The sequence below is a fragment of the Artibeus jamaicensis genome, unplaced genomic scaffold (genome assembly GCF_021234435.1).
Source record: "Artibeus jamaicensis isolate MK-2021 breed Jamaican fruit bat unplaced genomic scaffold, CSHL_Jam_final contig_464, whole genome shotgun sequence".
Classification (NCBI taxonomy): domain Eukaryota; kingdom Metazoa; phylum Chordata; class Mammalia; order Chiroptera; family Phyllostomidae; genus Artibeus; species Artibeus jamaicensis.
The window spans coordinates 1,939,701-1,955,991 of record NW_026521842.1 but is presented as its reverse complement, the minus strand read 5'-3'; the positions used below and the strand labels follow the sequence as shown (position 1 = coordinate 1,955,991).

At 55.6% G+C, this 16,291-nt stretch overlaps 1 protein-coding gene across 1 annotated transcript in view; it reads right to left on the bottom strand.

Annotated features, from left to right (window-relative positions):
* Window positions 1-9,812, bottom strand: part of PIEZO1 (piezo type mechanosensitive ion channel component 1) — a 61,628-nt gene extending 51,816 nt beyond the window's left edge. Inside the window, exon 1 of the mRNA XM_037142333.2 lies at window positions 9,476-9,812. Coding sequence (XP_036998228.2) covers window positions 9,476-9,539 — 64 coding nt within the window. The 5' untranslated portion in view covers window positions 9,540-9,812. The remainder of the gene's footprint in view (window positions 1-9,475) is intronic.
* Between the last annotated feature and the right edge of the window lie 6,479 nt (window positions 9,813-16,291).

Genomic DNA, 16,291 nt, shown 5'->3' with positions numbered 1-16,291 from the left:
GCCTCCTCTGGAGGCAGCAATGAATCACTCCACCACCTCCTCCTCCGCCGCCGAAAGGGTCAGGGTCTCCTCCCTGCGGGTTTCCTCGGTTCAGAGAGGGCCCCCGAAGGAGCACAGCTCCCTGGGGTCCTTGCAAATAACTCTTGGCTTCCAGCCTTCATCCCTTGCTCTCCAGGACAGGGACCTGAGGCAGAGGAGGGGACAGAGGAGGGGACAAGAGTGGGACAGCACAATGGTCCAACAGCAGAGAGCTAAGAAGGACACCTGAATGGGGAACCACCGGAAGCAAGGTTTACCCACCCAGTTTGGGGATCAGGGAGAAGATCGGGAGAGAAGAGGGGCCTTGCTCTGGGAAAAGGGGTGAGTGGGTGGAAGTCAGGCGGGAGGCCAGGCTCTGGTGAGTGGAGCAGACTCCCTCCATGTGTGGTCTCCCAAGAGCCTAGGTTTTGTTTATTCAGTATAAGCCAGGCCTCACTCTGGAAGGACTGAGACAGTGGCCCACTTCCCCCGACCCCGAACTGGAGTGTCTCCACCTGCAATCCCCGGATGCAAAGCAACCAGGGCAAGAGTCCGCGGGTGGTAGGTGGGCACCGCCTCTGTGGGAGGGAAGGGAGTCGGTGTCCCATGGCTTCCTTAGGTGTAAGACACACGGACAGAGAGACCTTAAGCTCACCCCCCCCCCCCAGGTCCAGGACCCATGCAGAGCGACCTCCAGGCCAGATAACAGTCTATACTTTGCTTCTGTGCTAACCTCATCCTCATGAGGTCACGTAGGTGTCCACCTTCCAGGATGAGAAACAGGCAGGAGAGGTTGCAGCTGACGTCACAGAGCAAATAGGCTCAGCACCGGAGCACACAGCCAGCCCTGGGAAAAGGAGGCTGCTGCCCTGAGGGTCGCCTCAGCCTCCACCCCTGGCCCCACGGGGGCCCTCAAGCCATACGTAGTCCCTGGCTCGCCCGCAGCCCCTGCAAGTCCTCTACATCCCTCCGGGGCTGACAAACCCCTGCTCCTGATCTTTGGAGATTAGAGCACAGCTGGGCCACCTTTCCCCAGCTGGGCAGATCTGTACTCACTGATAAGTCTGGGCTGCAGCTTCTGCAGCCAGATAGGAAGTGCCCCCAGGCAGGGCTTGGAGCTTAGTGGAGCTGGTCTGAACGGCGGAAAGCACAGCCTCACTCAATGAGCCTATCACAGTCCCTGCCTATGTCTCATTGCCACCCCACCGGGCCTGACTAGGCCATAATAACATCAGCAAGGACTTGAACGTGGCCAAGGGGAGCCCCCAGGTACTGGTCTCTGGGAAGCAGGTGGGTGCCTCTCCACACAAACTGGAGGAGAAACAGGTGTGTTTGCTGTGCCACTGGCTCTCAGGAGGAAGTAGGAGCCGCAGTGCTGACCCCAGGGAGGTGTGGCCATCTTGGACAAGGACAGGCCCCAAGAACCCACATGGCAGCTCATCTCCTAGGAAGACCCTGGACAGTGACAGGGCTGCACAGGGCTTCATGGAAAATCAAAAACCTACTTTTGCCTGAACTGTATTTGTAGCATATAGCTGATAAAGACCTAAAACCTAGAACCAATAAAGAACTCCCTTGAGTCAGGTATAATAAGACAAGCAACAAATTTTTACAAATCGGTGAAAGACTTTAAGACTCATCACAAAAGATACCAAAGGAGATTAACATCAGGGTGGTGGAGATTAAAGATACTCCTTCACCCTACAAACCAGCTAAAATCAGAGGCCTCAGCACCACAGTGTGGGAGCAGAAACAATGTAACCTGGAGAACCAGGCAAGCCCATGCCCAGGAGTGTAGGAGCGAATGAAATGCAGCAGGTATCCTCAGAGAGGCACACACACTGGCAGCCTGGCCCATCATCGCCAACCCAGATCAGAGCACGACAAACAGGACTGGTACAACAGGTACACTGGCAGGTACAACAGGACTGCTCATGAGCACTCAAGAGGAAGGTACCACTGACCGCCCGGACCAACTGCGGCAACTCTGCACTGAGCAAATGCACCAGACATAGAAGCACGTGGTGCTGATGGTCCTTGGAACGTGAACCCCAAGTTCAGGCAAAGTTGATGTAGGATGACAAAAGGCAGAGAGTCGTGGGGGATGGCCAGAAGAGGGCATGGGGCAGAAGTGAACCCTACCTCATTTGGGGAAGTGGTTATACGAATGTACTCAACTGTCAAAACTCACCAAGTAGGACACCGAGGGTTTGGGCACCTTAAAGTTTGTTTGTGGTATCTTGGCTAAAGACACGATGCACGGATTAAGTGCTGTCCTCCACTGGGGACTATGTCAGGATCCCCGAAGCTTAACTCCAGACCTGGCTTCAAGCAGTCCCCAAACACATTTGGCAAGGGCATAAAGGTGGCAGAAGGCAGCAGAGTGGCCCAGGGTCTGGAAAGGAGGAGGAGCAACCACGGGAAGATGGTGGCAAAGGGAGCAGCCAGCAGGCCCTCAGGGCAAGAACAAGTTCAGGGTGTTGGGGGGCAAAGCAGAAGCTGGGTGTTTATAGGGTATGAGGCACGGCCGGAGGGAGGCACCGGGGAGTCACCCAATACACGGACAGGGGCCCGGGCTTCCTGAGAAGCAGGGGTGTCACGGCAGGAACCCTGGCTCTGGGGACAGGCAGACCTGGTGCCAACCAGCATCTACCTCCAAGACATCACCCCCACGCTCTCATCCATGAGATGTGGTCACTACCGCCCACCTATTAGGAGGAGTGAGCATGCTCTCTGACTATGGAGTGCTGAAAGCAGCAGCAGGCAGGGAAGCTGGGGAGTCGCTCTGAGCGGAGACCAGAAGAGCGGGGCTTTCTTGTGGGCAGCGGGCAGCTCTCAGGGCCGTACGTGGAGGAGCTGCTGCTCAGACATCTCGGGAAGGCCATTTGGGACGAATCTGGGTACAGAGCCAGTGCCTGGGGCCGGGAGGGCAGGGAGGCTGCCACGTGTGTCCCCGCCTCGGGTGTGATGGCAGCAGACCTGAATGGAGGTTACAGAAGGGGTGGAGAGGCGAACGGCACTGAGTTGGAGCAACAATGCAGAGGTTTGTGCCCGAGTAGCCAGCCAGCTGGAGGAGGCCACGAGGCAACTCCAGGGCTGGGAGACAGAAGGAGGTCAGGCAAGGGCTGCTCACGGCGCAGGTGGAGACAAGGGCAGGGAGTTCAGGAGGGCTGGGGCAAAATGGCACCTAGCCCACCAGGTCCCAAGTGCACCTGCATTCTAAGTTGCCAGGGTTCACTCACACACGAGGGCAGACCTCAGGCGGTTTGGGAGGGTCTGCTCCTTTGTGAAACGGCACGGGGGCACACTGTCCACCCCCTTCACCCAGAGGGGAGGTAGACTCAGGAGCTCCTGACAGCTACTGGCTTGCAGGGGTCCTTACTATCCCTATAGCCACCAGGAAAGGAAAAGGAAAAGGAAAAGGAAAAGGAAGGATAAACAACTTGGTTAAAGCAGTGAATGGATGACTTTGTTTCCCTTTCAAAAACTCCTTTCAGGTTGTTATAATGATGTGCTGGTTGGATGGTGTTTTAACCGTAAACAGAAATCAAGTGAATGGGAGGAAGGGAGCGAAACAGAGAGGCAGCAACGCTTGCACAGAGGTAGAACTGGGCCCACCGGGTGGAGGAGCTGGGGCGTGACGGGGGTCTCAGCCAACAGGCCACAGGTGCTGGTGGTCCCAAGAGGTAAGACTGAGACCCAGGCCCGAGGCCGGTCAGTGGCACTCTTCCTCAGAGGGTCCTCTGCCTGGGGAGCCCACACCTGGCCCTCTCCTGCTCTGCCCTCTGCTCCCAGCCATAATCACAAGCCTTTGGTTGCTTCTGGAGGCCTCAGGAATCCATTTATGTGACAATTTTATTATTTTATTCCCCTCGGAAGATACACAGGAAAGCCTTTGAAGGGCAGGAGAGGCGAGGAGAGCTGGGGGAGGGACAGGCCTAGCTGGCACACCTGGGCGCTGCTGGGTCTGAGCTGAGCTGGCAGCAGCCTGGACAGGACCCGAGGAAGCATGTCCCGCCCTAGATCAGCTCCCTGCACCCTGCATGGGACGGCGGCTCCCCACCGGGTGGCTCACGGAGCTGGGACGGAGGCCTGGCACCCTGAGCCCCTTCCTGCTCTGCAGGGCCTGGCTGGTTCTTGGGCCCATCTCAGCTGCCCATTCACTGACGAAGGAAACCACAGGAGGTGGCTGAGGTGGCCACAGTCCCTCTTTAGCCTGAACCCGAGGAAGAAGTGGCTTCAGCTATATATACTTACAGAGAAAACAGTGTGCTGATAGAAGCCTGGTAAACAGCTGGCCTGTTAGAGGGAACCTAAAAATACTCCCTATAATTATGTTATTAAAACACACCAGAAAAGTGGACCCACCCCACTGAGCAAAGGCCCCCAGACAACTGTAGGGAAGCAGGAGGCCACGCACGTCAGCCTGAGGGTGCCCTGGCATCACCCGGGTGCTGGCCTGGGACCGGACGCTGCCCCATTTGGCTCCTGGCTGCTCTCACCTCCCCCAGAGGGGCAGCCTGCCCCAGGACCCACCAGGCTGCCCAGGCTGGGCCTGTAGCTGCTCATCTGCGAAGTGGCAAGCTCCTGGCCCCATCTCCATTCCCAAGAAACACACAGAACAAATGGGGCACTGCTGTGATTTCAAAGGCCTGGGAGCAACCTCGGCTCCCGGGAGCCGGGAGCACAGTGACTGCAGGAGCCTGCCTGGGAAGGCCATTGGGGAGGCCTGGACGCGGGCTGCGGGCAGAAATGCCCACACTCTGACAAAAGCACAGCAGGCCTGGACGACGGACTCCTGTGGGGCCCACAGTGCACTGGCCGGGCTCCTTCTGAGAGCAGTGAGCAGGGAACAGGCCCAAAGTGTTGAAACAAGAACTTTGTCTTATCTGATGTTAAAAAATCAAAACTAGGCATAGGGAATCCAGTCTCGGGTCCCTCTGGTCCCAACTGTCTACTCGGCTTATCTAGTCCTTCTTCTGCCTCACCTCCACCTGGCCATTTGAGCCTAAAAACTGCACCCCCCCCACAACATCCCCATCCACCAGGTCTCCCACTTGGTTCCTTCCGGAGCCCGAGGGCCTGACCTTGTGGGGCTGCACTGGTCTGGGTGCTGGAGCTGCCACCCTGCCTGGCTGCCAATTTCTCTCCCTCCAGAAGACTGGCCTTGCTTGGTGCTCACCTAACCCCTACCCCGTCTGGACCCATGCCAGCCTGGACCGTGTTATATATGGCAGTATTTGGGGACCCCGTCTTGTGTGGCTTACTTGTCACACTATGTTTGTTGCCCATCTGTGCTCAGCATACCACTGCAAGAATACACACAGCAAAGGCACTTGCAGAACCAAAGCACCAGGGGCTAGGAGACCCAGGTGGACCCAGGGCTCCAAACACCCGGGCCCCTCATCCAGAACACAGGAGTCGGAGCAGGCGGTCCTACACCGCCCCATCTGCCTCCCCGGGAGCCTCAGGCTGAGGGGGACAGGGCTGCCAGCCACACTGCACCACTTGAGGAAGAGCTGAAGGTAGGCACTCCATGAGGGCTCACTGCCCAGCAGACATGTGCTGCCTTACGAACTGCTTTTGGGACGCTTGCTCCCTGCCACGAGGAAGGACCAAACAGCTTTGGCAACCAGTAGAGGAAAATCTACATTTAAAAAGTCCATATATTTCTAAAATAGATAAAGAAAAGCCCAATATTTTGTTGAATTCTAAAGAAAGGGGGAATTCTGAGGACCAGAGTGGTCAGGAGTGGCTTCCTGTAAGAGGAGGACACACTGGCCCCTGGAGACTGCGGTGGTGGGAGTGGAGACATCCACAACCCCTGGGGGGGGGCACTGGTCCCATTTCCCACCCCCACAGAAAGCAGTGCCCTGTGCCTGCGCTCAGAGCAGAGGGAGTCGGGAAAGACTGCCTGCTGTCCTTCTCCATCTCTGGGCACTGAATTGCTTTCAGTGCCCCTGAGACAACGCCCAGGAAGCAGCTTGTGGGGCCAGGATCCGAGACCGGGCACTCCTCCCACCTCCAGAGACAATACTTCCTCTGTACGACCCTTCCCGCCTGGGCCTTGCACTCTCCGAGCCCTGGCTGCCAGAGACATGGCCTGCAGATGACCACAAGTGACCCATCCTCAGCCTCCAGGCAGGCAGTGTCCCCTTCCCAAACACACAAACACACCACTCAGTCCTGTCAACCAGGCACCGTAGTCCTGCTCACTCGTTCGTCCTCCTGGGGGGCCCAGCAGAAGGCAGCGCCTGTCCCGCAGGGTCACAGAGGGAAGCAGGACCCACCCCCCCACCCCAGCCGGCCCGGCGGTCTGGGTTTTTTCCTTCCTAGTGGCACCCAGAGCATGGCCTCTGGTTGGGAAGGGCCGGGCATGGTGCCACCCCTAAGGGGTTACTGGGCACAGGGGTCCTCAGACCCGACCTGCTAAGGAGTCTGCGCTGCTGTGCCTCGCTTTCTTGTGGCCGAGAGAGGAGACCACATTCCGCCTCCCTCCTGGGGTGTGGAGACGGCGATGACGATGGCACTCTGAAAAGGAGGAAGCGCTCCATTCTAAATGGCAGCACTTCTCAGTGACACTCAGTCTGCTGGTGCAGGCGACGCCCCAGCCCGTGGTGGGCGTGCCTTCGAGGTGGGAGGCCCTGCCCTAGTGGAAGCCACGTCCTGCATTACCAGGTCTGCCTTCCTACCACCCCACTTTCAGCTACCAGGTTAGCTTCCGGCTGCCCCACAGGTCCAGAGTCAGGAGGTGTGGCCTGCTCTATGGGAATCTCAAAATGTCCTGCCCTGACGTCCCTCTAGAAGTTTCCAGCTTTGGGTCCTGACCCTCCAGGGCTCCAAGAACAATAGGTGAGCCACCTGAGGCCTCCACCTTTCACGGGAGAGTCAGGGAGTCTAACACGACCAAGAGGCTGGGCTGGGCTTTTCGGGCAGTAAGCCTGCACCACGAGGGGAGTGGCGTGGGGCGGGGGGCACCCCAGGATGACTCAAACCCTCCCACGACTGCTGCCTGAGCCGGCACGAGGTACAAGTCTGACTAATATCCTCTGAAGGCCTTACCTAGCACCCACCTCTCACTTCCAAAACTGAAAAGATAGCCATTTCCAGTCAGAGTTTGTCAGAGAGGAGGTGCGGGCTCAGGAGACGGCAGAACAGACATTCCGCCTCCAACTGAGCAGCGCGGGTTTGGTGGCAGCAGGACAGCCAGCAGGTCCCCGGGGGACGGGGGCTGCCCACACTCTGGACAGAGAGTCTCAGGTATCACCCGTCAGGCCGGCTCAACATTACCCTCCCTCAAAGCTCAAGAAAAAACACTGAAGCCCAGGCCCCACAAGCAGACACAGAATCTGTGTGGGGCATGGCCAGGACATGGGCACTTTTTAAAAAAAAATTAATAGCCTTAGTTTGGGGAGCCATTAGGTTTATAGAAAAACTGAGCTACAAGTAGAGAGAATTAGTCCTCAAGTTCTCCAGGTGACTCCAATGGAGCCCAGGTGGAAACCCTGAGCTATGTCACCTCCACATCCAGGGACAAGAGAACTCTCCTGGTCACTGTTTGGGGAGCAGCTGAGACCCAGAAAAGAAGCCAGGACCCCTGCCTAATTCTTGGTTAACAAACTCTGGGCCTTGGGCTGAAACCTGGCTCCACCACTTGTTTTGGCAGAGCCCATAGCTAGGAGTGGTTTTTACATTTTTTAATGGTTGGAAAAATATCCAAACATTTCATGATGTGAAAATATTTGCTATCTGGCCCGTCAGAGAAAAAGTTTGCTGACCCCGTGTAAGGAGACTCCACCATCTAGGGGACACGTGCCCTTGAGGAACAGTCCCCCACCCCCCGCAGGCCTAAGTGATCTGATTCTCTCCCTACCTCGAAGGGCCAGGCCGAGGAGGCTACAGGTGCACTGAGGGCAGGACACGTGAACCTGCACCACTGAGAAGCTTGCCTGTCCCCCACGGCCCTCATGTCACCAGCTCCTAAACCAGCCTCTAGCTGGGCCCATCCTGCTTGCCTGTGCCCTTTGGCTCTCCAGAGGTACGGCACATGGCCCACAGATCCCACACTCCCCCATGCACACCCCAGGCCGTCCTGCACACACAAGGGGGACTCAAACCTTCTTCTCTGACCTTAATGTTTCCATTGATTCCTGTCTTGAAAAATTTCCCAAGTTTCATCACCTTTTTCTGCTACAAATCAAAACACAGTCTGTCCAGGAGCCAAACTGCAGGCCGCTGTGGATCTCCCACATTCCTGGCCCGTGAGGTACCTGCCCCTACCTTTAACAGAAGTTGGCTGAGGCCTACCTGGAGTGTGTTAGGAGGCTCTGGAAAGGCTTTCAGAATAAAAACACCCCCACCCACCATAGCCTGACAGATTTTCACCTGACAAACAGACGTTTGCACCCAAAGCAAACCCTTCCGTGGTTCTGTGAATATAATCAGAGTACTTCCCAGCTCACACTCAGTAGAGACAGCCCCCACTCAGTAGAGACAGCCCCACGTGCAGGGCGGGGGGCAGGCAAAGTGAAGGGTGGAATGAGCTTCTGGGCACTCTGCCCTGGGCACCGTGGAGGCAGTGGGGTGCAAGGGAGAGGCCTCACAGCACTGAGAGCCACAGATGTGCTTTCTGGGAGGGGTGGCATTGATGCCAGGGGTTTCCAGGGCGGCACTAATGTCAGGGTTGGATACCCTCTGCTGTGACACCAAGGCCCAAGCCTCCCAAAAGGTGCTCCCTCTCCCAGCTCAGGGCCCAGCTGCCCAGGACTATGCACTAGACTGAGTGATGGAGTAAGCCAGGGCACCGAGAAAGGAAGGGCAGGGAAAAACCCGAACTATTTTTTCCAAGGCACAGGGCCTGCCATAGTCCAGTGGGGCGTGGGGAACAGCAGGGAAGAGGGGGAGGGCCGCACCCAGGGCACAGAGTTCTGCTCCGGAGGCTCCAGATTAAACAGCTCCAGGCAGGAAGCCCGCCTTCTCCCACATTGGTCAGGAAGTCCTGATGCAAGTTTGCTTTTTTTTTTTTTTTAACATGAAGTAGAAAAAGAGATTTGTGTCCCCCTCACCAGCTCTTCAGCCGGCCCTACAGGGACATACAACTCCCTCGCGGAGGCCCTTCTCCCAGTCGCCTGAGCGGAGGCACCAGCCACGCTCTCGCAGGCGCTCGTGGGGCCTCACCGTGTCCACCCGGTGGCCACCACTTGGCCGGCGCCCTCCCAGCCCGACGCTCGGATGAGGGTCCTGCTGAGACAGCCCACGCCGCCCGGGCTCCCCGGCGGCCCCGGCGAGGTCATGCCTCTGGAATGCGGGCGCGGAGGGCCACGCGTCCGGAGGAACCTCCACGCCCGCCCGCGCAGGGCCCCGGCTCCGACCGGACTGGCTGGCGGCGGGGCGGGGAAGTGGGGAGCAGGACACAGCCGCGTCCCAGCTCCGAGCTCGCCGCGCCTGCGCTACTCACCGGCCAAGAGCGCGAAAGGCAACAGCAGCCAGTAGAGCACCGCGCCGAGCACGTGCGGCTCCATGCCCGGGGGACCCGCGGGGTGGGCCTGGGGTCGCTGGGCCGCCGCGGCGCTAAGGGGCGGCGCGGGGCGTCCGGTTTGGGCGCGCCATGGTGCACGAGGCGGGGCCGCGGCTAGGACCCTAGGCTTGTGGGCCGGGACCCAAGCGCCTCCGCTCGGTCCGGGGGCCGCGTCCACTCCGGGGACAGCTCTGCCCAAGGCGAGCGCAGCGCGCGGCTCTCGGCGACTCTGAGACTCAACTGGGCGGGACGGCGGCTTGGCTGCTGCCTCCCGCCCTCGCCGCCCGCGGGCCTTTATAAGCTCGGCCCCCCGCCCGCTCGCCCGCCCTCCACAGCGTGCCCGCCTCCGCGCTGCCTCGACGGCCCGGAGCTCCGGACACCCCTTCTGCCCCACGCGCCCGCACGACCCGCCAGCCCTCCGGGCTGGGGCTGACAAGCGGACCCGAGGACCCGAGGACCCGAGACCCCTACCCCTCAATAACCTTGGCCCTGCCCCTCGGTGTGCCCGTGGGGGCGGGCAGGGAGAGTTTTTCCCCTGCGGACTTGGCTGGAGCGCCAAAGAAACGCTCCCTAGTGCCTGGCTACCCGGGCAACACCCCACGCGCGACGGCGCCCTGCGCCGCGGGAGAGACTTTCGCTTTGCTGCTGCAGACGTGAGGAAGCAGCGCCCCCTAGGGCCCTCGGGCCGGCTCAAAGCCCTAGCCCAGAGGACCAGCACCGGGCGAGTCTGGGGTCGAGTGGGAGGACTGGCTGTAGACTGCCTGGGGCAGCTTCGGCTGCGCCTGCTGCCACTGATACCGAGCTGTGCACTCATCACTTTGCAATGAGGCAGAAGTAATAACAACCGGAGCACTCGCCGAGGTGGACGGGCCAGGGTTTGAGTCCAGGGTTTGAGTCCAGGGTGTGCTGGGCATCTCACCAGGCCACCTCAGTTTGACCTTTGCCACCGTTGAGGTGGGTGGGTAGGAACTGGGAAGGACACCAGGGTCAGAGGCAGAGCCCTGGGGGTGTGGCTGGACGCTGCCCAGGCTCCCAATTTGGCAGCACGAGGGGATAAGCAGCCTAGGGGCTGTGGTGGGGCTAGAAAGCCTGTGGCCAGCACTGACCTGCCAACCCAGGCCAGCCAGACCACAGGCCCGGACCCTCCCATTTTTAAAAAGCCAAAAAGGTGGAACATCGTGAAGTCTGCTGTTTAGATGCTGACTGGCTTTCTCCACACCCTTTCTCCTGCTTCTTCCTGTCTTGTTGCCCAGTGGGAGTCATGTCTGACTCTGGACTTTTCCTCACCCTCTGAGACTTGTAGCCAGCCTCAGGATTCCTCTTCAAATGTCAGAGCATAAAGGAGGATGGGGACATTGGGTCCAATGATTGAGAGCCCCAGGACCCCCTGCAAATGTGCCTCTTCCAGCCTCCGGGAGAAGGGCCAGAGCCACCCTCAAGAAAAGGCCTAGATCTTCCCCCTTGGGCCGCATCGTCAGAGATGACCAGAAAACAGCCCACATCAGCTCCTCTGGCTGCTCGCTTTATGGCCCCAGGAGGCCATCCCCCACTTTCTGTGCCTTGGGAGTGTCTATGAAATAGGGCGATGGCCCCAAGCCTTGGAGTTGTGAAGATTTAAGAGGAGACCATGCCAAAGTAGACGTGAAGCAACACACACCTGGTGAGGGGGTCACCATTCTTCCCCTGGGTTTTTCCCCATTATCATTCTTAGGCTGGGGACTGAGGAGAGGTGGGCAGGGAAAAAGAGAGAGAAAGGATTGCAAAAATGCCAGCAGTAGGAATGGGCAGAATGAACACTGCTAGGACTCCCCTCACCCCTCCCCTGTCTGGCCTGCCCATGGGGTAATCATGGAGGCAGCTGGGGCTCCCTCTCAGGATACTGATGCCCACCAGCACAGGGCCTGGAAGTGATATAAGACAATCTAAGTCCTTCTACAGCCCAGGATGGAAGGTTTTACCCTTTCCCAAGAGCATGAGCTGTACGGGAGCAGGGGACACAAGGGTGAGGAGGAGGGAAGAGGGGTGAGGCGTGTCCAGAGTCCCCACACCCACCACAGCACTTTTGGGGCACTTGGCTCACAGAGTTTCCCACCCTCCAGGCTCCAGCATAGTCGCTCCAAGGAAACCGGGAGTCTCAGAACTTGCCTTGCAGGTGTGCTTCCCAAAGAACAGCATGTATGTGTTTAAGGATTGTGAGTAGCAGAAGACTAGGCAAAAACCAGCTGTTCACTGGCAGCAGAAGGTAAATAAAGTACAATGTATCCTGCTGTGGAGTAGTGCCCATGGTTGCAGAGAATCAGGCAACTCTGTGTATCCACATGGAACAATTTTGAGGACACAATGTTACAACTGGGAATATTGATCTCTAAGATACAGTGTTACAACTGGAGAAAAGCACCAGGGTAGCACCCATGCCTGCTGGACACTGTCTCTCTGGGAGGGCATACAGGACCAGTAGGGCTGGCACTGTGCTACCTGGGTGGGAGGGACATGTAGTGCTCAATGAAATACTTTGGTGCTCTTTTGATTTTTTGCTATGTATATGCACGTATCACCTATTCACAAAATACATTTAATGAGCACAGCAGAGAGAGATTCTCAGAAAAGATTCCCACCTACCCACTTGCCAGGCAGGGGGCAGCAGGGAGCCCTGTCTGCCTTGCAGTCCTGGTGGGTCAGTGACTGGGGCTGTGATTCTTGGCAGATGAGAACACAGAAAGGGGGGCTGGGGGCCGAGGGGGAAAGTTATTTGCCAAAGGATTTGCCTTGAGGCCAGCTTTCCTGACTCCGAATCCAAAGCCATTTCTCTCTCCCCACCCCACAGTTCAGGGTCCTCCCACACTGTTGCTGTTGATTAAAATAGTAATTTAATTTTGTAGAGTAAGAAAGGGCTAAGACAAGAGTGTCATCAGAGGGGATGTTACCACTGAGGTTTAACTTTGTCCCCAAGGATAATATACTCATTACTTGTCTGTACTTAAAATAAATTTTAAGAGGAATTAATAGACACTTGGGTTGCCAAGTATCTATTAACAGAGGAATGGATAAACAAACTGTGGTCCATCCATATAGTGCAGTATTATTCAGCTATAAAAAGAAATGAAGCTGACGCACACTGCAAAATGAATAAGCCTTAAAAACACGATGTTCAACGAAAGGAGCTAGTCACAGACAAATACATAATTCCGCTTATTTAAAAAACAATGTAGCCCTGGCTGGTATAGCTCAGTGGACTGAGCATGGGCTGCAAACCAAAGTGTTGCCGGTTCGATTCCCAGTCAGGGCACGAGCCTGGGTTGCAGGCCAAGTCCCCACTTGGGGGCACACAAGAGGCAACCACACATTGATGTTTCTCTCCTTCTCTTCCTCTCTCTCTAAATATAAATAAAAATAAAATCTTTTTAAAAATCCTGTACTTTGCATTTGCTTAAAAAAACAAAACAAAACAATCTAGCCCTAACCAGTGTGGCTCAGTTGGTTGGGCATCATCCTGCAAAACCAAAGGTTGCCAGTTCAATTCCTGGTCAGGGCACATGCCTGGGTTGCAGGTTTGGTTACGGTGCATATGAAAGGCACCCAATTGATGTTTCTCCTTCACATCGATGTTTCTCTTCCTCTTTCTCACCCTTCCTTCCCCTCTCTCTAAAAATAAGTTATTTTTTTTTAAAAAGCATCTAGAAGAGGCAAATCTATAGAAACAGAAAGGAAATGAGAGGTTTCCAGGGTCTGAGGGGAAAAGGGGATGGGGGGGTTATAACTTAATGGGAACACTTCCGCCAAGATGGAGGTATAGGTGGATGTGCCGTGCCTTCTCACACAACCAAGTTTAGGGACAACTAAATATTAGCATCAGAAAACACAACCAGAACACGGAAAGTTGAACTTTTCGGAAGTCCGTTAACAACAAATTCTTCAGCCCGTCCGGTAAGGGGCGAAACCGGCGTCTGGTGAGGGGTTGCACAGGAGGACCCAGGCGCGGAATCCAGAGGCGCGAATCCAGACGCACGGGTTCCAAACGCAGGATTGGACCTAGTGAGCGACCGAGCAACCCACCAGCGTCACAACCCAGCGACCTGGGAGTCCAAGGCGCCGCTTCTCACACTTAAAGGGCCAGAACAGACCAAAAATGTCACAGGAAGACCTCAAAGCCCCACAGATAAATCTAAGCGACGAAGAAATAGCAAAACTCTCAGACGCACAGTTTAAAACACTGGTCATCAGGATCCTCACAGATCTGGTTGATTATAGCCACAAATTAGAGAAACATATGAAGGCTAAACTAATGGAAATGAATGGAATTCCACAGGAAACCAATAGCGATGAAAAGGAAACTGGGACTCAAATCAATGGAGTGGATCAGAAGAAAGCAAATAATGGCCAAACAGAAAAGAGTCAAGGAGCAAGAATTCAAAGAAATGAGGAGAGTCTTAGGAACCTCCAGGACATCTTTAAACGCTCCAATATCCGAATTATAGGGGTACCAAAAGGGGGAAAGGCACAGCCACCAGTGGAAAACTTATTTCAACAAATAATAAAAGAAAATTTCCCCAATCTGGCAAAGGAAATAGACTTCCAAGAAATCCAAGAAGCTCAGAGTACCAAAAAAGTTGGGCTCAAGAAGAAACACACCAAGGCACATCATAATTACATTAGCCAAAATTAAAATGAAGGAGAGAATCCTAGAAGCAGCAAGAGCTAAGGGGACAATCACCTACAAAGGAGTCCCCATCAGACTGTCAGCAGATTTCTCAAAAGAGACCTTACAGGCAAGAAGGGGCTGGAAAGAAATATTCCAAGTCATGAAATCTAAAGACCTACAACCAAGATTGCTCTATCCAGCAAAACTTTCATTTAGAACGGAAGGACAGATAAGGTGCTTCTCAGATAAGATCAAATTCAAGGAGTTCATCATCACCAAGCCCTTATTATATGAAATGTTAAAGGGACTTATCTAAGAAAAAGAAGTTAAAGAAACATGAACAGTGAAAGGACAACAAGCTCACAGTTATTAACAACCACACCTAAAACGAAAGCAAACTAAAAGGACAGCTAGATCAGGAGTGGAAACATAGAAATGAAGATCTCAAGGAGGGTTAGCAACAGGGGAGTGGGAGGAGGAGATGGGGGGAGAAGGTACAGAAAATAAGTAGCATAGACAGTAGATAGAAAATAGATGGGGGGGCAAGAATAGCATGGGAAATATAGAACCTAAAGTACTTGAGACACATGGACATAAACTAAAGGGGGGTAATGGTGGGGATGGGGGGGCAGGGTGGAGGGGAATGAAGGGGGGAATAGAACAACTGTAACAGCATAATCAACTTTAAAAAATAAATAAAAAAAAACTTAATGGGAACAGTTTCTGTTTGGGATGATACGAAAGTTCAGGAAACGGTGGCGATGGTGGTTACACAATAATGCTAATGCACTTAATGCCACTTCTGTTTTCCCAAGTACATTGCTTTTGAGTTATCCCAGCCCCCTTTCCTGGAAACAAAGAATGGGAATGGATCCAGCGGAGAATTAGAACACATCCTGTTCCCATATGTCAGAGGATCCCAAGACTTTCCTAAGGGTACATCCCACAAGGGCACAGAGTGATTGTACCCTCCTCCCCATCTGCCACCTGGAATCAGCCTGGCGACCACACTTCCTTGCTGCCTGAGGCCCGGAGTCAGCTCTGTCTGCTCAGGGCATGCCTGGACCAGGGTCACCAGTGGCGCCTGGCTTTACCCCCATGGCTCCAGGGTGGGTCTGGAACCCACCTGCTGGCCTCACGGACCTGTGTCAGTTGGAAGGTTAGAAGCTAGAGCCAACTATGCAGAAACATGCCGACAGGTGCCCGTGGCCAGGATTCTGCCTTTTACAAAGAGCAGCGGGACCAAGGCCATCCATGCAGTAAGGCAGCCCGATGAGTAACTGGCGTCTGACACGGTAACCCAGACTGTAGACGTTTGTCGGCAGCAGCCCTACCCCCCATCTCGGCAGTAAAGCTGAAGTTCAGGTGGCTGGGATGATGGGAAGGACGAGGCCAAAATCAAGTGGAGGCTCATAACCCAGACTTGAGCAGCTGACACTGTCTGGTTCTGCATCCATCAGCCTGACAGTATCCCGACCCCCGGGGCCAGTGCGGGCGAGGGGCTTCAGAGAGTGGACAGGCGGCTAAGACAGGGCTCCGCCCAGCTGCCCATTACCTGACCCACATCAGCACCTGGGGCCTCTCCAGTTGTGCCTGAGAAGGCTCAGAGGGACGACTGTCTCTGGAAGCAGTGGGGACGGGGCAAAGATGTGGAAGTGGCGTGGAGCAGCGGAGCGCAGAGGCCAGGCTGGCTGAGAGTGGTCTGAAGTGTGACTCTCAGTGCCAGGGGACCACGGGCTTCCCTATGAAGTGGGATCATCTCCACCATTAAGACAGTTTTTAGGACTAGGGGCGTGGGGGCTGTAAAAAAATGTCTGCCATCCAAACTTGAACAAAGCAGGGGAATGAAGAAGAGAAGGAGCAGGTTGATGCTGGAGTGGAACCACGGAGAAATTCCTTGTCTGGCCCAGCCTTCCTCGGCCTTCCATGGCGGGCTGGGTGCTGCTCTTCCCCAAGGCTGTGCCCAGGACAGAAATGAAAGCACTTGAGAGTGAGGTGGGCCATCACCCACCACAGCCTGGGGGGCCAGGGTCAAAAGAGCACCGCTGGTTTTACAGAAAACGAGTAAGCCCTGACCGGTGCGGCTCAGTTGGCTGGGCATTGTTCTCACAAAGCAA